The sequence below is a fragment of the Mytilus trossulus genome, chromosome 1 (assembly GCF_036588685.1).
Source record: "Mytilus trossulus isolate FHL-02 chromosome 1, PNRI_Mtr1.1.1.hap1, whole genome shotgun sequence".
NCBI lineage: Eukaryota > Metazoa > Mollusca > Bivalvia > Mytilida > Mytilidae > Mytilus > Mytilus trossulus.
Genome location: NC_086373.1, coordinates 93,069,108 through 93,092,980, shown reverse-complemented (window position 1 = coordinate 93,092,980; position 23,873 = coordinate 93,069,108). Strand labels below are relative to the sequence as shown.

Below are 23,873 nucleotides of genomic sequence, written 5' to 3'. Positions count from 1 at the left end.
ACTCAAAACACAGAGCCATTTCAAGAGGCAAATGACCGAAATGAACATACTAGTAAAAAGACATATTAAGTGCATGTTTACGTATCCGGATGTAATAAGTCGTTCACAAACAACTACTTTTTTCTCTGGTCAGACACATATTTGATTAATATTTGATGTAATTTTTTATATATATCTTGTTCATGGGTAATTGGGTCTTGCCTTTTACTGGTACCAACAGGTGTGTCTTCACATTCTTGATGGTATCAGTGGTGACTAAGTTGTTGTTCAGTTTGATTGACGTATATCCTATATTTGCCTTAATTTATTTTCACCTGTTACATATTAAATATGCCTGCTCTAAGTCAATAGGCTTATAATTTTCGCACTTTTATATCTATTTTCCTCCATTTGGTCTATTGAATTTTGTTTCCCCCTCAGAATTTTCTCAAATCTTGGATATTTACTCATTCTTTAAACAATATAATCATTTGATGATGTTTTACTCTATCGACCGTTTTTTCACTTTTAATATATCTATAAATATTATCTTATTGACACTCATGGCACATTCCTTTTAAGAAAAGGCATATACTATTCAATTACTTTTTCATCAGAAATATCACCTGAATGTTCTTTCTCTTTCAAGGATAAGAGTGTCTTTAAAAGGATGCGTGTCCTTGAGGTTTGCTAAACATGTAAATATATATGATAGCTGTTATGCATTCGTTTGATATGTTTAAGCTTTTGATTTTGCCATTTGATTAGGGACTTTCCGTTTTGAATTTTCCCCGGCATTCAGTGTTTATGTGATTTTACTTTTTGATAATCTTAAGATTTGGAATCCTGGTATATTCATTTAGAAAAATTATCATATCAAGTTATTTAAATGATAACCACTAAGAACTTGTGTAAAGATTGTCCAATGTACAGCTAAATTCAGTAATATAAAAGAGTCGACTAACAAGGTTTCTCATCTACAAGTACAGAATTTTGAGCTTGCGTTTTGTTTTTGAGAGCATTATGTGATAAATTTAGAAAGTTCATGCATAGAAAAAAAAGTATTCAAACAGATGGAGAACAAGGAATATATCAAATAACTAGGGTATAAAAGGTCTTTAAAGCTGAGATAATTGTTCCTAATGATAAGTGTATTTCCTAAGTTCTAACACTCCTGGTCAATGTTGTTTATTTATTCCTCCCACATGTGTCTTACTACAATGCAATAGAAGCCCATGTAAACAAACTTGAATACCAAATTGATCAATCGTAATTAGTCATTGCAGTTTTACACTGGATACTTTGATAGTTGGTATTTATTTATTGACTGTTATTTTTTATAATCTTAAAACTTGCAATAGAGAATACACCAGGAACCCATAAAAAGCAGGAGATGTTTTTTTGTAAAATCTTCAATGAATGAGTTTCGAATAGCGGTATACTACTGTTGCCTTTATTTACATAACTCGTGGAGAAAGCAGTTTAAGTCCTGACTATGTGAAATAATTTATCAAATTTACAAAATTTAACACCCAAAAACCTTTCAACAGCAGAACATATTTGTGAAATTAACAGGAAGAGGATAATCAAAAGTTATCAAATCATTAAAATAATAATTTAAAATGGAGATTTTAAATTAAAATGAATAAGATATTTTCACCAAACTCATAAATGAATAATAGGTGATAACATGTTATTAAAAAACTTTATCACTATTATGCATAAAATAATAAAATATGAAGCTTCATTGCATTTTCCGCTAACGAAATATTTCATATGAATGAAGATCAGAACATTTCGAGCTTTTCAAAAATCTTATATTAAAGAATAGAAAAAAACGGAAATAGAAAAATGGAAATGATAGAATATTCATGTACTGTTTGTTTTGCTTGATAAACTACTGTTCTGAAAAAAAGATTACTTTCGCTGGCCGATATTTCATTTCAGTACATGTATTGCATGGTCGACGGATGTTATTCAACGGATACATTTTTTTTAAGAGCGGAAAGTAGCTTTTCGTCTAATTAATAAATTGTATCTGTTGAAAGTTGATACGAGCTTTAACCTTTGTTAAAATTAAAACTTTTAATTACTAAATGAGAGTTACATTAAAGTAATTTATTTTCATTACTTCGGAGAATGTTACTTTTTGGTTTCTTGTAAACCATCGATTATAAAAAAAAGAAAAAACAAGAAATCACATTAGTCCTAGGTGTCGTTATGAACAGACAAAATATTGACACTATAATATAGAAATACATTAAGCTCTTCGGATGTGCTCAATTGTACAATATTACAAACAAGTCAATTATCTCGGCAAAAAAGACGAAATTACAAATAATAGTGCACAAAACATTACATGAAAATTTAAAATTGTGGAGGACAAACTCCATCAAATTTTGTATATGACCTCTGATGACAGACAAGAGTAATACTAACATGATGGACCATTAAAAGTATTAATTTCATAATTTACTCGTCACAGATAAACTCGGTTTCAAGTTTTGTTCCCCTAAGTATTTTCATCCGTACATGCTTGGGGTTTTTTTTACTGGGGGATTTTTTTTCTTCAGATATTTAAACTGGATACTCCTTTTCGAGTTCCGTCCATTATATCATGGTTTATGAAAAGTAAATTACTAAAGGTGCTAGAAATCGTTGATATGTTTACATCTTTAGTATTAGTTTTATGGATATAGGATATTCATATCACGTACTTTTTTTAAATATAATACAAATAGAAGATATATAAACAACTACAAGAATTAAATATGGAAAAAACACGAAACTTGCAAATCAAAAGTAACAATACAAGACTGCATACAAAGACAACCAGGAAAGACATATACGATAATAGAAAACATAGATTTTCTATGTTGTGATGTAATGCTATTGTTTCTGAAAAAGGGAGAAAGTTTGGTACCATTAAAACGTTTACTCCCGCTGCAAATGTTTGCACCTGTCCCTAGTCAGGAATCTGATGTACAGTAGTTGTCGTTTGTTTATGTAATTTATACGTGTTTCTCGTTTCTCGTTTTTTTTTATAAAGATTAGACCGTTGTTTTTCCCGTTTGAGTTATTATGGGGCCCTTTATAGCTTGTTGTTCGGTGTGAGCCAAGGCTCCATGTTGAAGGCCTTACATTGACCTATCATGGTTTACTTTTTAAATTGTTATATGGATGGAAAGTTGTCTCATTGGCACTCAACCCACATCTTCCTATATCAATAGAACACTTTTCGTCCATAAAATCCGCAAATAATGTCATAGTTGAATGTCATTCTAGTTATTATACAATTCTTTTAGTATACTTAGACGATACTCACCTGTAGAATTTCAACAATTTTTCCTCCGCTGTTTAACATTAGGATGAATATCTACTGTAGAATTAGACATTTTGATGTTGAGCTGTTTATTCATTTTACAAATAAACGTTTGACAAAAAAAACATAGAAATAGAAACCTATATGGATAATACAATTAGTCTTATATTAACAGACGTATCTCCTAGATTCTTACATATGCATTCAGTTTATATTTTATAATTTTGGTTTATTCTGGTTAAAAAAATGTTGGCACATAATTGTTTTGAACTGATGTTGTTCAATATTAGAACGCATTCAAGACTTTCAATAGTAAACAATCAATTCGTTTAAATATTGCATATTTAAAAAAAATAATAAAAAGGAACATAAACAATATATGAAAAGTTAAGTCCCGAATTCAGCAGGTTTTTGGCCAATCTCTCTAAAAATGAATGTTGTAACGAATCTTCTGTAATATTCGTAAAAACATACAAAATTATTTACAATTATTTTATTAACGAATCACGTGTAATATCTTCTGATCTCAATAACTATATACATATCACAGCAAAATAAAAGCATGTGACGGTAGGTCACCCACTCGAACTGTAACTATTTCATGTTAATTTGTTTGCGAAATCTTAAACAAAACAAGTGTACAGTGATTTCTAAAAATATTGACAACAAAGGAAATACGCAAATGTGTAACCTAACCCTCCCGTCCTCCGGAATTGTCATGTCTGGATCCATGTATATAAAAACCGTTCATTTGTCATTGATGGTTATCATCTTGCTGACTAGCTGAATTGTTCACCTTAGGTAAGTAACTTTGTGAAAATAAATCGAATCAATGTATTGTTATGATCAAAATGTGATTGTTATTCAATAAATCAGACAAGAATACTGCACAGAAAATATTTCAAAGCTGCCTTGCTACATTTATTAATTTAATTTCTAATGAGCTTACTTTCTTCTCAAATGTTGAAATTTTCTGCGAGGCTTATAATAATAATTGTGTGTGTGTCTTTTTTATTGGTTATTGATTATGTAATTTTTTTCAAATTTCAGATCAATATCTACACTCCTTTAGATCCAAAATGAAGTTAGCAGTTATCCTGGCTATTGCTCTTGCAGTACTTCTTATAGGTATGTAAATAATTGTATTTCTCATGCAGCAAATACCATTCAATCTGATTGGTTAATAATCAGAATGTAAATATCAGCCTACCTTCTTCACCTGGGAATAAATAAAATGTTGCCAAAATGAAGAAACACAAATTGCAAAAAAATTTAAAAAGAAGAGAGGGCAAAACCTGAAGAACAAGTTTTGATGAATGTATGTTAAATTTTGCTATTTTTAAAAAAAAACATCGGTTACTATGAATTGAATGATAGTGTGTTTAACATAGCTTCACTATGCAAAACTATTACTCATGTTTGAAAACAAAGTGAACGCCCAAAAGGAGTGCATAATGTCTGAAATGAGTCTGGTTTGTTTTTTTGAATAGTCAATGCTCAGCACAACCAATTTATTATTATAACAATTTCAGAAATGCGCGTCTGGCGTATCAAATTATAAGCCTGGTACCTTTGATAACTTTTTACATAACCAGTAAACAAATTAAGTATGCGTATTATTTATTTTGTTAACAAAATATAATAAGGAAAGTGTTAAGATTATGGCTGTATATTGTAACAGTCATTATTAGGCAAAGATCTGAGACAGCGCTTGGTATATCGAGAATTTTATAAAAATAGAAAGAAAGATGTCATATTAGAATATACCTACAAAAAACTCGTGATATTTACACAATTAAACTATACCTACAGTATCAAAGATATCCCCTTTTTGCGTTTTTCACATCTGTGATATTTGTTTTAGTCCAAGACGCAGATGCAAGCTGTGCTTCCAGATGTAAATCTCGTTGTAGAAGCAGACGCTGTAGATATTACGTCTCAGTCAGATATGGATGGTTCTGCTACTGCAAATGTCTCAGATGTTCCAGCGAGCACACCATGAAATTCTCACCAGAAAGTGAAGGGTACGTTACATTTATAGTAGTGTTGTCAACGATTAACCGGTTAACCGGTTAACCGGTCGAACGACCGAATACCGAATACCAAAAAAGCTAACCGGTTAACCGGACTTTTTTTAAAGTTTTGAAAGATTTGATATTAATGTGTATTAAAATCAATAAATAGTTATGTTTTATTTGAAATATGTCGGCGTGGTAATTAATTTGACAGATCAATTGTTCAGTATATTGAATGCTTTTGTTAATTCTAAAAACTTAATTAGAGCTCGAGCAGCATCTTAAAGAAACATAATTAGTATACATGTTTTTTTAACAGTAACTCTAAATCAGCGATGTGATTGAAATTTACTAATTACTTCATTATTTCGTTTTTGATCTAATATTGTGTAAACATACATCTAAATGTATAACCTCCGTAGTGCTAGGCTCAGTCTTTTTTTATGCTTTCTCAAATATTGTAATATGCAACCAACGTGAATGTACTCAATGTATACGTGATAGAACGAGTAACATTACTTAAAGAGACAAGCAAAAAAAGTAAAGAAACAGGTCGTACGGTAACCTATATATAGTTGTTCATTTCTGTGTCATTTTGGTCTCTTGTTGGGAATTGTCTCATTGGTAATCGTACTACATCTTCTTTTATTTAATAATGAATCATTTCTTATTGAGACACTCTACATTATTTTCAGAGACAGCAAGAGAAAATGAAAGAATAATCGGTTTCAGACATATTCATTTTCCTCGAGATCAAGAAGTTTTTTTTTACTTTTCAATCTGAAGTTGGTACAATCGTTATATATATAGTTGATACGGTGTATTCGAAAATTAAAAGTCAAATTGCGCCAGAAATCATATCATACACGTAAATTTTTGACTTGGATGAAAGGTTGTCAAATTAACACCTATACATATCTATGTGTAGGGTACTATTGATAAGGCTTTCAAACACCAACGTAAACTACCGGTTAACCGGTTAATCGGTCGAACGATTATCCGAGTAACCGGTTAGGAAAAAGTGTACGATTTGACAACACTAATTTATAGCATTTTTTTAATTAAGTAGTTTTGACTGCCTCCTATATAGACATCAGTTGATATGATTTTTGAAACTAAAGTTATCTTAATGTATTTAAGTCATTAAATAATGCCTGTAAAATTTATCACGACAAGGGTGACAGTATTTTTGACAATAATAAAAGATTTAAAGAGACTGACAGTAAACTTAAACATCCTACACGTTTTAAATTTTTTTCAAATCTAGATGTATTTTTTCAATTTCTTATATATCATATTTCATCTTCAGACCAGCTGAGATGCCAGCACAGATGAATGACCATGAGCAATTCCAGGACATGCAGAAAGGAGAAACCGAACAAGGTGAAACTGGAATGTAAATAGACGGCCTGATAAAGTGACATTGATACACATTCTGTTTTGGAGTGAAATTCGAAATGTGTTTATAGACTTTCCTCTTTCGTTTCACTTGTATAAAATGTCTTAGATTTCTGTAATTGTTATTCTAAATAAAATTGTGTTTCAACTTAACAGTTATTGATTTAGACGCTAGTCAAATACAGGGAGACAATCATAATAGACAAATTAGAACGTAGGACACATAGAAATAATGCTGAGGTAGCATACTTTTCCTGAAACAGTCGGTATTAATATCATACTTACACACCATACATGTCCCAATTGTTGTACAAGTGTTTAAAAAGAAAATTACATGTAACAGTTCCATATTTCATCTTCAGCTGTTTGAGTTTTTTCTATCTTTTTTTTAATGAAAAGATTTACATAAACACCTGCATGGTTATATAGATTAGACTGTTTTGATTTACAGTTTGAATGGTTTCACGGTAGTCATTTTGGCGGCACTTTATAGCTTGATGTTCTGTGTGATCCAAGACTCCCTGCTTTGACCTATAATGGTGTAATTTCACAAATTGTGACTTGGATGGAGAGTTTTCTAATTGGCACTCATACCGCATCTCCTTACATCTATGGATAAGTAGTTTTTTGTCGTAATAGTTACTGACGTACCATCGTGATTCAATTTAAAACATGCAGTTTACATTTCATAACTTTCGGTTATTCTGATTTCAATTTTCCATATTTCAAAATCAAAAGGCGATAACAAATCAAGGATAACAATTTAGGTTTTCAAAATAAAAAAAATCTCAAATTTGGTTGCAGATCCAGGTTTTTAATTATCGGATATAGACAAAAGTAACGATTATAGTTATCAAAGGTACAAGAATTATAATTTGACACATCTACATAAGACTCATCAATGACGCTTTGATTAAAATAGGTTTAACGCCAATCAAGTACAAAATTGAAGAGCATGTAGGACCCAAAATGCATATGAAAAATACTGATTTCGTCATACAAACCCACTCTACAAAATGGTCATTTGTCTGTTATAGCAAATTTATGTAATATTCGTACAAACGTACACAATTCGTTATTTATTTTGGATCGAGACATGTATTGTATGTTTTCAATATTGATATATCACACTTAGGGTGGTACAGAACACCTTCACTAAAATTAATTTATCTCGTTTAATTTTCATAAAATTTTGACAAACATTAACTTTGACCCTTTGAAAATATATAAAAAATTTGAACCATCCATTTTATCAGAAAAATTACACTTGTTACACAGCAGTTTGACAAACACTAGTTTTGATCATTAATGAAGCTTGCTTTTCCCTGAAAAAGTAAAAAGTAAAAGTATGTGACGGTAGGACACCATCAATTCGCAGTATCACACATTTTCATCAATTAAGTCTGTTTGTTATCCTCTCACATTGTTCAATTTGACATAATTATATGCCACTGCATTTTATGTGAGAGGTTTAATAAGCTATAAAACAAGATTTAATCCACCTTTTTTTCATAAGGTAATATATATAAGGAGGTGAAGTATGAATGCAAATGATAACATTTTCCGCCTAAGTTACAATTGTAAATAAAAACCATTATAAGTCAATGTATGGCCTTCAACACGAAGCCTTGTCTCACACCTAACAGCAAGCTATAAGTGGCTTCAAAAATGACAAGTGTAAAACCATTCAAACAGGAAAAACAATGGTATCATCAGTATAAAAACGAGAAACACTTATGTATCACATCAACAATCAACAATCACTGAATATTAGGTTTCTGATTTAGGAAAAGAACAAACAAATGCAACGGGTTTGAACGTTTCATCTGGCGTCAACCTTCACCCTTACCTGAAACAATGGTGTACATATACTACATCAAAGGAAACGCTCAAATACATGAATTGAAAAAGGCTGATCTCATCATAAACATAAATTAGACCATGAACACCAAATTACCAAATAGTAAAATTATAAACCACAGACAAATATATCAAATCCAAAACCAATATGAAATATTTTTTTCAAGTATAGACCACAAAAAGAGTTTGATGAAAAGGATCTTTATAGTGTAAAGATCGTGGTACTCCCTAACCACTGAACCTCGGATTAAATGTCTCTATCCGATGGAAAAATTTCTGTACCGAGTAAGGAAAAATGACAGTTGTTTTCAATTCGTTTTATGTGTTTGATTTTCGGGAATATTGTAAAAATTTCATTTCATTAAGATCACACTTACTAAATCTTTAATAAAATTGAACAAAAAAACCTTAACTTTCCTAAAATCACTATTTCAACTTGTAATATGGCGAACGAACGAACAAACAGATGCACAGACATAAAGATAAAATTTCGCGACTAAAGTACGTATTCTAGTTGTTTAAGTTATGTGTCTGCATACTTTTTTCTGATTTAAAATGATTTAAAGGAAACTTTTCTCGTACTATTGTCGATACGAAGGATAATACGATGGATATTGTTCTGGTTTGGAGTTTTTGGAAATTGTCCTTAATTTGCCGAGTATTGTATTTCCGATTTTTAGTTTTTTGAAGTTTTTAGATCTGTATGGTACATAGGAATTGTATAATAAACCCGAACAAATAGCAGAAAACACCCCGAGGTCGAAATTTTTTTTTCACTTAACTCAAAACCACAAATGAATAAAAAAATGTTTAAAAACAACATTCAAAGACTCCTGATTTTGGGAAGGCTCAAAAATAAGGCGGGAATTGCCCTTTTTGGGGAGATTCAAATACCCCCCCCCCCTATTTCCTCCAGTCAATGTAGAATAAATAAAGACACAATGGCACGCAGAGTAAAACTTTGTTTTGAAGAACTCCGAGTCCACATGACGTTGATGTTAGCAGATGTAGGTCAATAGCGACCTTTATCCTTGTGCAAAACCCATACCGTAGAGCCGCCTATAAAACGCCAGACGTGACAAATACGTAAAAATTCAAACGAGAATACCAATAGCCTGAATAATTAAAAAAACAAAAAACAAGGAAAACAAATAAAACGGACAAAAAAAACCAGCTACCACTAAACAATAGACTGCAAACTTAAAAATGCACATATAGAACCTGGTAGAGATAAAACATGTTTATAAGGGATCTGACCGTCCCCTAAGTTGAAGAATATTGAAACAGCATAGAGGGGTATAAAAGATACAAAAGGGACATTCAAACTCATAAATCGAAAATGACGTAAGAAAAAAATGCCACTATAGTTTACTTCTTATTTAAATAACGTAGTGTAAAAAAGTAAAACAACAAAAATACAGAACTCTAATGACAATTATATTTGTAATTGTTTTCCTGTAAGAATATAATGTTTTATCAAAAATACTTTTAAAAAGTATACACATAATTGAATATGAATATATGGGACTTTTCAACATGAATGAAAAATACATTGAAATAATAAAAATAACCTCCAGCTTTTTTTTTTTTTTTTTTTTGTATTTTTACACCTGTTATATTTTGTTTATATCCAGGACTCAAATGCAAGTTGAACTTCCAGTTATAAATACCAATGGACGGCTAGACAATGTAGATAAAATTGGCATACAGATAAGTATGGTTTTGCGACTGCAGATGTCTCAGTTGTGCCAGTGAGCGTACCATGAAAGTCTCTGAAAATGAAGGATCTATTAAAATTACTAGTAAAACATCTATCAATTATGTAGTGTTGACTGTCTGCTTAACATTGGTTAATTTTTTTAACATACATCAGTTTGTAGGTTTTTAGAATCATGTTGATTTCAACAAGTTGAATTCATCACACCATATCAGTAAAACCTATCATGAACAGATGTGACAATATTCTTTACAAGGGTAAAAGAGAGAATGGCTGACAGTAATATGCTATGACTTCTACTTTGACATCCTAAATGTTACGATTTTGAAATTCTATTAGTTCCTCCATTCTGTTTTTCGTCCTATTTTATCTTCTTACCATCTGAGATGCAAGCACAGACAAAAGACCATGAGAACACTGACCAATTACAGGATACGCAGAAAAGTGAAATCGAGCAAAGTGAAACTGTGATGTAAGGAGGCGGATTTATGAAGAACATTGGTATAGGTTTGGAATAATATTCTGTTCGGACGTTTGTTAACATTCTATTCTCTTCCTTTTTAACTTGTATTATATACCTAAGATATATGAAAATGTTTTCTGCTACACGAATGCTGAATAACAGTTTTAATTTAATACTTAGTTATTGAGATGCATATTTATTGTGCACTAAAACTTCTTTGATAATAAATCATTGGCTTTAGTCAGTGGAGACTTGCAGTAACAAACTTTATGCTCTGCAAAGATTGAAATGCTATTGAAATATGCGCTGCTCCATGAAGAGTTGTTTAAAAAAACATATGCAACTGCAAAAGTGTAAAATTCGTGATATTTAAGAAACAATAAACTATGTTTCACTGCGGGTGTGAACCTATAATCTCGTTAACATTTCCTGGCCTTCATTCTAAGACCAATTGATTCCATGAAGTTTCATTCTTTTACATCTAACATTTGTCCTATATCTATTTTCATGTGGTTATTTTAAAAGGGCATCACAACTACAAATCTTATAAACTGCGTATTTACTTGTCCGGATACAATTTATTTGTTCAGCAACATTTATTTCCTCCCAATCGGAAACTTATTGGCTCAAAAACATCAAATAGCCGGGTCAACATAACAAGTAAACAAATACGAGTTTTAGGACAAGGGTACTATGCTGACTGTAATAGTACAGTTACATATAAACGGGATGATTAAGTGATGATAGTTTCTGGACAAGCTTTATTCAACGGTCAACTTTTAATTGCTGTTGGATACTTTCTTTCGAAATATTTCTTTTTTTCTTCATTTTTTGTTTGTTTGTGGAAGAGGGCGTGTAGGGTGCAATTGGGTTCCCCTGACTTATACACCACATATTTGTATTGCTGAAGTAGAACAATGCTGTGTTCTTCCTGATAAATGCTAATTTAAAAGTCTTGTTATACCTTATCTGATGTCATATTGCTTTACTTATTTTCGTAGAATATGATCGCCAGTATATTAAACGCTATTGTTGTTTTTTGTAAAGAACTTTAGACTTGCATACCATCAAGAAATATCGTAAAAATTGAGTTACTATATAAGATAAAAATACTAGATTAAAGCTTGACATGATTTCAAATTAGCAGGTTAAGTACGTTGAGCTTATTTTTAGTAGATTTCATCCTTCTTTGATATTGTATTTCATTTTTATTTTATTTTTTGCTAGCACTTCTGTTTTGCAAATTTTTTGGCTGATTTCATAGAGGTTAGTTCTTTTAACGTTCAAATTTCGTTGTACATTCTCTTATTTACCTTGTGAAGCATATTGGTCGAGATAAAGTCTTGCGATCTGAATACGGTATTGTTCGTCATCTAAAGTGTTGGTTTTTTTTTATTATTATTTCTCTTTGTATATATCTTTATTTTAACCTTTTTTGCGATGCTCGGTATTTATTTATCTCGTCATCTTGTATTGTGCTATGGTCTTTTTTATATTATTGACTTTCGTTTTATATTACTAGTATGTTCTTTGTTTAAAGAGAGCCTAAATTGCATTTGGATATCCTCGTTGACATAGTTTTTTGTTTCTAAGTGAATTAATATTATGAATTATTGAAGGAACTGAATTAGATAGAAATTAATTTCTTCTAGTTGTCTATCCACAAACCGTTGGGTGCTTTCCCCGTGCGTCATCTCAGATATAATCATTCAAAACGACTTGGTCAACTCGAAGAGACGTGTATCACAGTTGAAAAAAAATGTTCTTTGAACTTTAGTTTAGTTTTTACAAGTAAGAATATTAACTTTTTATAATGAATGAAGTTTTTGATAATGAATAAATATCTATTAACATTTTTTCGTTAATTTTACTGAGATACCTGAAATTAATATTGTATATGTTACTATAATAAAAAAAAATCATACATGTCCGATAAGCAATTCATCAGGTGTTTAACGAAGCACAGTTACTGACTTGTTTTAATTTGAAATACTAAGGCTTTTATACTTTATGAGTAGATTACCTTAGCTGTATTTGGAAACAAAATAGGATTTTTTGGTCTAAAAAAGCTCTTCAACTTTGTTCTTTATTTGGCCTTTTTAACTTGTTTACAAAATTTCAATTCTGGTATTTATGATGAGTTTATTCAGATAACTTGAGATTTGATTCGCCTTGTCCTTATATTTCTGATTGATGTGTTGTATTTGTTTCTTGTTGTTGTTTTATTCAGCATGCCTTTGTTCTGATCCTTGATTAAATGATTGCAGTCCCATTTTGGTTTTTTTTCTTTACTTTCTTCAGATTTACAATTGTTGCTAAGATTTTTCACAGAAAGATAACGAATATCGCAAATAATCCAAATTAATTCTCAATGTTACAATCTCGTTCGTGGATATACAACTGAACGAAGATTTGGATGAGTGTCTATAGGATAACAAATTGTAATGTATAATACGTTAACAATTATAGGTCAAATTTTTGCTTTAAACACGATGAATTATTTTTCATTATAAACGTTTATTTTTGATGTGTTTTCTATGTTCAACTTAAGATTTCAACGCCCTAGATTTCAGAAAAAAAAAACCAGTACGAAAACAAGACGTATTTCCGTCGTAGACATCAAAATAGAAACCAAAATAGAAACCGGCCCGTCCGCCGGAATCGTTATTTCTGGATCAAATACTATAAAAACCTCTAATTTGTCTATTTACTTTCACATCCTGCTGACTTGCTGAACTATATACATAAGGTAGGTAACTTTGTCAAAGTAAACTGTATTAATGTATGGTAACGGCGGTTTTATAATAATCAAAACGTTACAATCTTTAGAAAAGATTCTCATTTAGTTAGCACTGAAACGTGAAACTAATTGAACATGTAGAATTTCTCAGATCAGCTGCATAATTTATTCACCTGTATTCTAGATTTATGATTTTGAGTCAGGTGTAGAAAATCGCATTTAAGCTTTAAACCACAAATTGTTTTTCAAATTCTCGACTTTACCGTTTTCTAAAATTTTTTTTTGTTTATTTTATATATTTCGTACTTGTTACATCCATAGAGTCTAGTGTTTTAAAATCTAACATTCTAACATCCCTTTCAATTTCAGATTAATATCAACGTTACTGAGATCCAATATGAAGGTAGCAGTTATCCTGGCTATTGCTCTTGCAGTACTTCTTATAGGTATGTACAAAATTTTGGTTTCTGTAATTAAATGACATTTTAACTTTTCAAAAGCTGAGTAAATTGTTATGTTCTTTCTGTGTTTCATTTAATCTATAAAGAACGATAGCGTAAAAGATAATATGATACAATAGATTGGAATACGCGTGTGCATAGGGCGAAATATCAACAAAACAGTGCGTGGAAGGAAGAAACTAAATTGTGACTGGATGAATAAACAAAAGCGTGTTAAAAGAAAAAAAAACTTTACAATTAAGGAATGACTGTAATATGTTATTTAACAGTGTGCACCACATTTTTATGTTATTTCGAATAGACAGAAAAAAATATTACAGTCATTTCTTATAATTTACTTCTAAATTCCATTTTAAACCTAGAAAACCACGAAAAAACGTTGATGACGTCACGGTCACATGACTAAATTATGTATATGCGCTAATAACAAAATAACGTCAGTCAATCAGAAGACGCGTTACATCAAAAATTAAATTATTGAAATATATAAGTCGAAGAAAAAAACGAAAATACCACAGTTAAACACGAAACCGACGACAAACACAGTCTACAAAACACTTCAGAAAAGACTAACGACTAGGCAAGACAAGTCTTATGTTATGTATCTATCCTGTCACGTAATTTATGTTTCCATCATGACTAAAACCTTAATGTTCTTCCATTGATTCAAAACATTGTTTTTGTCAAGACATATCATTTTCGATTCATGTTTATGTAGACTTATGACATTTAACAAAATAATATGAACAAATATTATATATCTCTACGAATGAAGCCTATACTAGCGAAAATAAGTAATAAATATTCTTGTTTTTTAAGTTTATGCTATTCTTCCAGCCGTGCTTATTACTTCTTCAATTAAAAATACTTTTAAAAATAGTGCTAAGCAAATGGTCAAAAGATTATGACAGTTAAAATAGCCAAACATTTATGACTTTGTAATGCATTTGCTAACATTACCATATTTCATTGATACACCTATGTTTTATTTTATTTTAGTTCATGAGTCAGAAGCAAGTTGTGCTTCCAGATGTAAATCTAAATGTAGAGGCAGAAGCTGTAAAGGCTGGGCATCAGCCAGTTTTGGAAGACGATGCTACTGCAAATGTTTCCGTTGTGGCAGTGAGCATACCATGCACTTCCCAGAAAATGAAGGGTATGTTTAATAATACTTTATATTGTACTTTTCGGCTGCCTTGTGAACTATGATATATACATTAGATTACACAATTTGTAAGTGAGCCTGTATTGTCAATGTGATTTGTTTCATCTCCCTCTTTTCGACCGATTGAATTAGCCAATGATAAATGAGATATCTTGCCGTACAGAACAATTCTAAAAGCAAATTTAAACTATTTTTAGGATGTTCTCATGTAATCCCTCTCCAAATTTATGCAGTAGACTCCTTTCTTAGTTACTTATATTGTCTACACATAAATGCACATATAAAAGACATAAAAGACACACTAGACGATTTAATTACCTTGGCATTCGATAAATAAATAAGATTTTTGATTAATTTCTATCTCTGTTCTTACTTTGAAATTATAGTTTCATCACTATGAAAGTTGTACATATTAATAACTTCAAAGGCGGGTTTAGGGATCCCCATATGGAGAAACATGAATTAAAAACATTAGTTGTTTTTCCAAGAGAGGGACAAAAGATACCGGAGGGACAGTCAAAATCATAAATCGAAAATAAACTGAGAACGCCATGACTTAAAATTAAATGGACAAACAAACGAACAATAGTACACATGATACAACATAGAACATGATAGACTATTTACCTTGCATGAGTTTCCAATCTTTATTAAGTAATTCATTTTATTCTTCATTTTTTTTAGATCATCTCAGATGAATGAAAACGAGAACATTGATCTCGCCGAAGACATGCCCACAGGAGAAACCGAACAAGGTGAAACTGGCATATAAAGGGAATATCCATAGGATATGTTAAAACATTATATAGTTTTACTTTCTTTTTGTCAAGTTGTTTTTAGTTTGTTGTCTGTTATTGTAGTTCTGATGCAATAAATTCTAATTATAAGTAGAACTGTGTTTCAAATATTTCCAGGTCTTACAGTTCAAAAATATTACCAGTAACATAGTATATGTACATCCTGGAGAGCAGAGTACATTAAATCAAACTACATGTGTTAAGGTTACAATGGATTCAGATAAATGATACATATGCTCGTAATCAATCTAATCAAAATATTGATCTCTGATTACGTTATACTACAAATGTAGAATACCGTTATCAGAAACCAATATTTTAATTAATATAATACATATGTAGAATAACGTTATCAGAGATACATATTTTATTTAGATTGGCTCGTAATTATCCAAAACCTAATTTTTGTGATGCCTCACGTCCTATTATGAATAAAATCTTTTGGCTCTACACCAATGAGACAGCAACCAAATGGAACAAAACATGAATATCTAGACGATAACGTATGGCCTTCAACGAAATATAGTGGTCTTTACAACATGTGATTGTCTCAATCACCCACAATATAAAAAGATGTCAAAAAATTAAACAGATAACATCAACATGACAAAATATAAGATATAGCAAAGAAATGCCGTGAAATCAAACACACAATTTTCATCTCGATTAATAGCCTGTCAAAAACTGAACAAAAGGACACAAAGTTTAATTCAGAACAGGAAAAGCACTTATCTCTTTAAAACCGATATTAAAGCTCACACAACTAAAAGCAATTGTAATAATAAACATTATCGCATAAAAAAAGCTCACAGTTACTGAGAAAAACCGCAAAGTACTTAACCTACTGGTATATAGTCATGTCGTCCTACATTCTACAACCTACGACAATACTTAAAAGTAGATTTGAAGAACTCGATAGATCAGTGGTCAGTACGTCGGATCTGACAAGATTGATAACATACCGGTTGAGTTAGGTGTCCATAGTTCAAAATTTAAAATTAAATGAATCTGTTGCTTTATGCGTTCCTGATGAAGGAAAGAGCTTCGAATGCATGAAAAACAAAGAACATTACACAGCATGCTATCAACCGTGTTAAGCTTGATTTTTCGAGAGATATAAGAATTACGGGACGTTATAAAGGTGAAAATATAATACCTTCAGCTGGAAGGAGAAACTCTACAATTGTTTTGCTTTAAAAAAAATTGTCAGAGGGAAAAAATAGAAGACTGTGCTCACCCCACCCTTTATTTGGTTTACAGCTTTGAAGTATTTAACCCTCGGAAAAAAATGAATAACAAGGCACACAAGACATAGGATAAAAAAATCCTAATACTACCTAAATTAAAAAAAAAATCCAACAAAAAAATGGAAAAACAATGACCTCAAAACATATACCAGGGCTCTTTAAATAACTTGCAGTGATTCAACGCCTCTCCCTGGAAACTACCCATTGTGATGTGTGCATAAATCCTAGAACCGTTCATGTTTAATCCCGACACATTTTTTATGTATGTACCTGTCCAAAGTCAGGAGCCTGTAATTCAGTGGTTGTCGTTTATTTATGTGTTACATATTTGTCTTTCATTATTTTTTTTTATATAAATAAGGCCGTTAGTTTTCTCGTTTAAATTGTTTTACATTGTCTTATCGGGGCCTTTTATAGCTGACTATGCGGTATGGGCTTTGCTATTGTTGAAGGCCGTGACCTATAGTTGTTAATGTCTGTGTCATTTTGGTCTCTTGTGGACAGTTGTCTCATGGCAATTATACCACATCTTCTTTTTTATACTTTCAATGTATAATTGCGATTTCGTTCTGAACATTCATAAAATGTTTGCCAATGAACGTTAAATCAGGAACACCCAAGTGCTTTAACTCAGCAGACACGTTCCAGACCTGCTTTTCTAACTCAATCATATAGCTAAATCGAAAAGACGTGTATTTCAGTTTGAAATATTTTGTTCCTTTAAACCTTAGATAAGTTTTTATAAGCATTTACGGGACTATGGTAATGTGTATATAGTTGTAAAGTCCTTGTGCGCTAGTTATTGTAGACGAAAATTAAATTTCATGTTAACGCAAACAACACTGTGGAAATAATCGGGATGGGACACCTTTTTTCTGTGATAGACAGATTATTTATGAAGACCTAAAGGCGTTTATTCAGTTGAAGTATACGAGCATTCACTGACTTGTTTAATTTGATAATGATTTAACTATTTTATAATAATAACCCTCGATGAGAACAAGTCATGTGTAATGGATAAACAAGTTGTCAGTTTTGATAAAATTATTATTTCACATCTTCGTTTAAGATAGCACAATACAAATATTTTTCATCCCCAATCAGACATCTTTAAACTGATGTAAAAGAGGGACGAAAGATACCAAAGGGACAGTCAAACTCGTAAATCTAAAACAAACTGACAACGCCACGGCTAAAAATGAAAAAGACAAACAGAAAACAATAGTACACATGACACAACATAGAAAACTAAAGAATAAACAACACGAACCCCACCAAAAACTAGGGGTGATCTCAGGTGCTCCGGAAGGGTAAGCAGATCCTGCTCCACATGCGGCACCCGTCGTGTTGCTTATGTGATTACAAATCCGGTAAATAGTCTAATTCGGAAGGTCAAATTCATGAAATGTAATTCCACTCATCCTTTTTTTTAATTTTTTAAATGAGGTACCAAAAGAAAGAAGAATGATTAATCTTTCAAATTGTGATAATTTTATTATGACATAATTAATTGGTATGTAATTAGTTGCTATAATGTGATGTCCATACTTGAATGAATTTAGCTTCTTTGTTATTCATAGCATTCCAAAATAACACAACACAGTACAACACAGTTTGACCTCCAAAAACAAGTCTCAGATTTTTCATATTGTATTTCATTCTCTCATAATTTTCCATGAAGTTTGCCCCTGTATACGGGTATATATCTCCAAATTGATACGATATTCCCGTGCTTGTATTTCCTATCATGATTTTCTTGGTAAAGGGTTACTGCTCACAAGGAAGCTATTAAACCAAGAGTTCCAAATGGTGAAGTTGAAATCATCCCTTCGTAAATTTTACGGCCGCCATCACGAGTTGGTTGACCGTTATGAAATAACCGTTTCACAAATGATATCGGATATGTTCCTTACGTCGTAACTACAATCTCCCTCCCTTTCATGAATTTGACCTACCGAATTAGACTATTTACCGGATTTGTAATCACATAAGCAACACGACGGGTGCCGCATGTGGAGCCGGATCTGCTTACCCTTCCGGAGCACCTGAGATCACCCCTAGTTTTTGGTGGGGTTCGTGTTGTTTATTCTTTAGTTTTCTATGTTATGTCATGTGTACTATTGTTTTTCTGTTTGTCTTTTTCATTTTTAGCCATGGCGTTGTCAGTTTGTTTTAGATTTACGAGTTTGACTGTCCCTTTGGTATCTTTCGTCCCTCTTTTGCAACATCAATTCATAAGAGATTATTAAATTCAATTGGGTATAAAATTTGTTCTATTGATGATTTTGGAAATCTGAGACACTGTTTTGGAGGTCAAGCTGTGTTGTACATGAATCTTTAAAATATTTTGGGATGCTAAAGACGCTAAATTCGAGTGTGGACATCACAATATAGCAACTAATTACATAACAATAAATTATGTAATAATTAGGTCATAATGAAATTATCCCAATTTGAAAGATTAAACAAATATTATAGAATATAAAGTAAGATGAAATGAATAACATCAGTTTAAAGTTGTCTGATTAAGACTGAAAAAATCTTATTATTGTGCTACCTTAATTTACCAAGGCACATATATCAAATATATCATCTTATAGATTACTATTAAAAATTGCATATATGTCCAATCAGCAATTCATCGAGTGTCGAACTGGTCTGTGTTTAGAGCAATTAGTGTTGATTAGTCCTTTTATGTTAAACTTTACATATAAACGCCCTAGATTTTAGAAAAAATATAGTAAACAAGCAGAACGAATTTCCGTCGCAGGACAAAAATAGAACCGAAGCCCGTCCGCCGGAATCGTTGTCCCTGGAACAAATATTATAAAAGAAAATCGCGTATTTGTCAATTTACATAAACTGCATATTGACTTACTGAATCATATACATAAGTTAGGTAACTTTGTCAAAGTAAACTGTATCACTGTATGAAGACGATCATATTATAATAATCAAAACATATCAATCTTAGGAAATACCTTTTCAATACATCAACGGTGTATCAAGATACTTATTGAACATGCTGCTTCATTTATTCATCTGCATTCTAAATAATTACCTCAGGGCAAGGGGTAGAAAATCTCTATTGATACTTAAAAAAACTAAAGTTATAAAAGTGTTGTATTCTTGACCGTTTACTTAAGTCGTTTAATTTTGCTTGAGATTTTGTATTTGATACCACCATAGAGTCTACTGTGTATCTTTCTTTTTTTTTTTTTTTTGCCATACTGTATATTGCAAAGATGAAACAGCTTATCTATTTTCAGATCAATTTCAACGTTCCTTGAGATCCAATATGAAGGTACCGATTATTCTGACTATTGCCCTTGCAGTACTTCTTATACTAGGTATGTACCCCACATAATGCGTGTTTCTATAACTTAATGATACATGATCTTTTGACCAGCTTATTAAAATGTAAAGTCCTTTTTGTGTTATTTTTATCAATAATAAACGATAACGGCAAAATATTTGACACAGCACATTGCAGTATGAGAACTTTTGGGACGTAATATTAACAAAACTGTGAATGAAAAGGATGAACAAAATTGTGACCGGAAGAACAAACAAAATCGTGTTAAAAGAAACCAGGCAATATCAAGGTAATTCACGAAAAACGACGAAAAAACAAACAAAGGCAACAGTAGTATACCGCTGCCCAAAAGTCATAAATCGATTGAAAGAAAACAAATCCGGGTTACAAAATAAAACCGAGGGAATCAAACCAACTATAGAGACAGTCTACAAAACACTTCATAAAAGACTAAAGACTGAGCAAGACGAGCCTAAGTTAGACCCAGGTGTAATAGCATGTGCCCTAAATGAGTTGCAGTTCTGCTCAACATGTGGCACATATTGTATCGATTATGGCTATAACAAATTCAGGGACGTCAGAACCAAATAAAAAGAGAACTGGATCGTGGTTTCGATAAATAGACGATTTGATTCAGCGGTTTTTTTAAAAAAAACATTTATAAATTTTACACGAAGGTAACCCAGTTTCTTCATAATTATTTCTTTCATGTGATTTGTCCATTTCGAGAAGAATCTAGATCCCAAATATGTTTTTTCCGAAAAACCCTGTAAAGAAGCTTATAAAAGTTATGGGTTTAATAGTTATACATTCGACAACAATATAAGCACATTTTATTGATATATCTATGTTGTAATTTCTTTTAGTTGATGAGTCAGAAGCAGATTGTCGTACCAGATGCAGAAATCGATGTAGAAGCAAAGGATATAAATGCTATTCAGCATTCGCTTATGGAAATCGATGCACCTGCAGATGTTTAGATTGTGCAAGTGTGCAAAATCTGAAATTCTCTGAAAATAAAGGGTACGTTGCAATTTGAATATATAGAAAATATACTATGTAAAATATTGTATGCATGCATCAGTTGAAAAATTGAAAGTGAGGCTCTATTGTAAATGTGCAATAGAAGGATAGATGATATATCTTGCCGTACGGAACCATCCAAAGAGCTCAATAAAATCTGTAATATAAATATATTGAGGTCTTTACCTAACATATGCAGTGGATTTAGTCTCATTTTTCAGTCAATTCGAATCAGTGTATTTGCATATAAAACAACACACTAGACGATATATTGATTTTTTAATCAAACCTTTGTATCCAAAAACTATCGATCCGATTCTTGATCAATTTTCTATTGCTTCTATTGCCATGAAATTATAACTGTCTCATTATGTAAGTGATACGTAGTATAAACTTCATAGGCGGTTAAAGGTAACCACGGGACGGGTTTGTGGAGATACATAAATTATAAATGCACAGTCTTTTTATCTGTATCGCTATCTAGAATAAAATTGAGAAGGGAAATGGTAAAGTCTTCATCTAACAGAATCTGAAATTAGTTGACTGTTTACTTGGCAAGAGTAAAGTAGATAACCACTGCCAGCCAAACTGTATACTTCAATCAACCTCATAGATCTAAAAGTTTAACTCATTTCTTACTTTTTATATATATAAATATTTGTTTAAGGCTTTTCTACATCAGGCATAGCTGACCTTAGCTGGATTTGGAAAAACTTTTAGGACTTTTGGTCCTCGATTGTCTTCAACTTCGTTCTTCATTTTTGCCTTTTTAACTTTTTTGGATTCGAGCGTCAGTGATGAGTCTTTTGTAGACGAAACGCGTGTCTGGCGTATATACAAAATGTAGTCCTGGTTTCTATGATGAGTTTATTTACAACCACTAGGTCGATGCCTCTGCTGGTGGAGATTTATTTCCCCAAAGGGTATCACAAGCCCAGTAGTCAGCCCTTTTTGTGCTGACATGAATTATCATTGAAATGGTTATATTTATAAATTACCTGTTAACAAAATTTAGAATTTTTGAAATACTAAGGCTTTTCTACCTCAGGTATGGATTACCTTAGCTGGTTTTGGCAAAACTTTTAGGACTTTTGGTCCTCAATACTCTTCAACTTCGTACTTCATTTGGCCTTTTTAACTTTTTTTGGATTCGAGCGTCACTGATGAGTCTTTTGTAGACGAAACGCGAGTCTGGTGTATATACAAAATTTAGTCCTGGTATCTATGATGAGTTTATTTGCTACCACTGGGTCGATGCCAATGCTGGTGGAGATTTATTTATCCGAGGGTATCACAAGGCCAGTAGTCAGCCCTTTTTGTGCTGGCATGAATTATCATTGATATGGTTATATTTATAAATTATATGTTTACAAAATTTTGAATTTTTGAAATACTAAGGCTTTTCTACCTCAGGCATAGATAACCTTAGCTGGATTCGGCAAAACTTTTAGGACTTTTGGTCCTCAATGCTCTTCAACTTGGTACTTTATTTGGCCTTTTTAACCTTTTTAATTTCCATTGTCACTGATGAGTCTTTTGTAGACGAAACGCACGTCTTGCGTATATACAAATTTAGTCCTGGTATCTATGATGAGTTTATTGACGTTCTTTTTTAGATCATCTCAGATTTTTCCACAGATGGATGCGCATGAGAACAATGAATTCGCGGAGAATACACCGAAAGAACACGCCGAGCATGGTGAAACTGGCATATAACAAGGAGGTCTAATAAAGTGATGATGACCATTTCTGTTTTAAAATTATATACTAGTACTTATGTTTAATGCAATTGTTCTTTTTCAATTTAATTTCTGTTATTGTAGTTCTGATACAATAAATATTCATTATAAGTAGAACTGTGTTTCAACGAAGTACAAATTTTACAGTTCAAAATCATATTTAGTGACAAAAATTACTTGTGATTATTTTTTTTAATGGATCTAGATATGTAGTAACGTATTTGGTCCCGTTAACACCCATGCGATTAACCGACTTTTGTGATGCTTAACTTTTTTTTAAACTTTTTTTTACTAAAATCTGTAACATAATTGGTCCCGTTAACACTCATGCGATTAACTGACTTTTGTGATGCTTACTTTTTACTTTTACTTTTTTTACTAAAATCTATGGGTTATACATCAACGAGACAGCAACCTAACGTTACAATAACAAACATCTGGACGACAATGTATGGCGTTCTACAAAAAAATAGTGGTCTCTACAAAATGCCCTGGTCTTATCTTCTACAGTATAAAGAGATGCCAACAAATTTAACAGATACTATTAAAGATTTGCTCTCATTACCATATTCAAAAATGACAAAATATACGATATAGCAAAACCATGCGTTGAAGATAAACCCTTATCCTT

At 31.6% G+C, this 23,873-nt stretch overlaps 3 protein-coding genes across 3 annotated transcripts; all 3 read left to right on the top strand.

Annotated features, from left to right (window-relative positions):
• Positions 1-4,020: 4,020 nt before the first annotated feature.
• Positions 4,021-6,867, top strand: LOC134691063 (uncharacterized). The gene is made up of 4 exons (XM_063551264.1): positions 4,021-4,102; positions 4,352-4,429; positions 5,166-5,325; positions 6,626-6,867. Exons 2-4 carry the CDS (start codon positions 4,381-4,383, stop codon positions 6,714-6,716), a joined length of 300 nt encoding a protein of 99 aa, XP_063407334.1. The 5' UTR covers positions 4,021-4,102; positions 4,352-4,380; the 3' UTR covers positions 6,717-6,867.
• Positions 6,868-13,421: 6,554 nt separating this feature from the next.
• On the top strand, positions 13,422-16,013 carry LOC134691075 (uncharacterized). Its single transcript, XM_063551275.1, has 4 exons — positions 13,422-13,503; positions 13,864-13,940; positions 14,955-15,111; positions 15,805-16,013. The coding sequence occupies exons 2-4, from the start codon at positions 13,892-13,894 to the stop codon at positions 15,890-15,892; spliced, it is 294 nt and encodes a 97-aa protein (XP_063407345.1). The 5' UTR covers positions 13,422-13,503; positions 13,864-13,891; the 3' UTR covers positions 15,893-16,013.
• Positions 16,014-20,431: 4,418 nt separating this feature from the next.
• LOC134691053 (uncharacterized) lies at positions 20,432-23,241 on the top strand. The gene is made up of 3 exons (XM_063551254.1): positions 20,432-20,514; positions 21,347-21,503; positions 23,120-23,241. Exons 1-3 carry the CDS (start codon positions 20,463-20,465, stop codon positions 23,217-23,219), a joined length of 309 nt encoding a protein of 102 aa, XP_063407324.1. The 5' UTR covers positions 20,432-20,462; the 3' UTR covers positions 23,220-23,241.
• Positions 23,242-23,873: the final 632 nt, after the last annotated feature.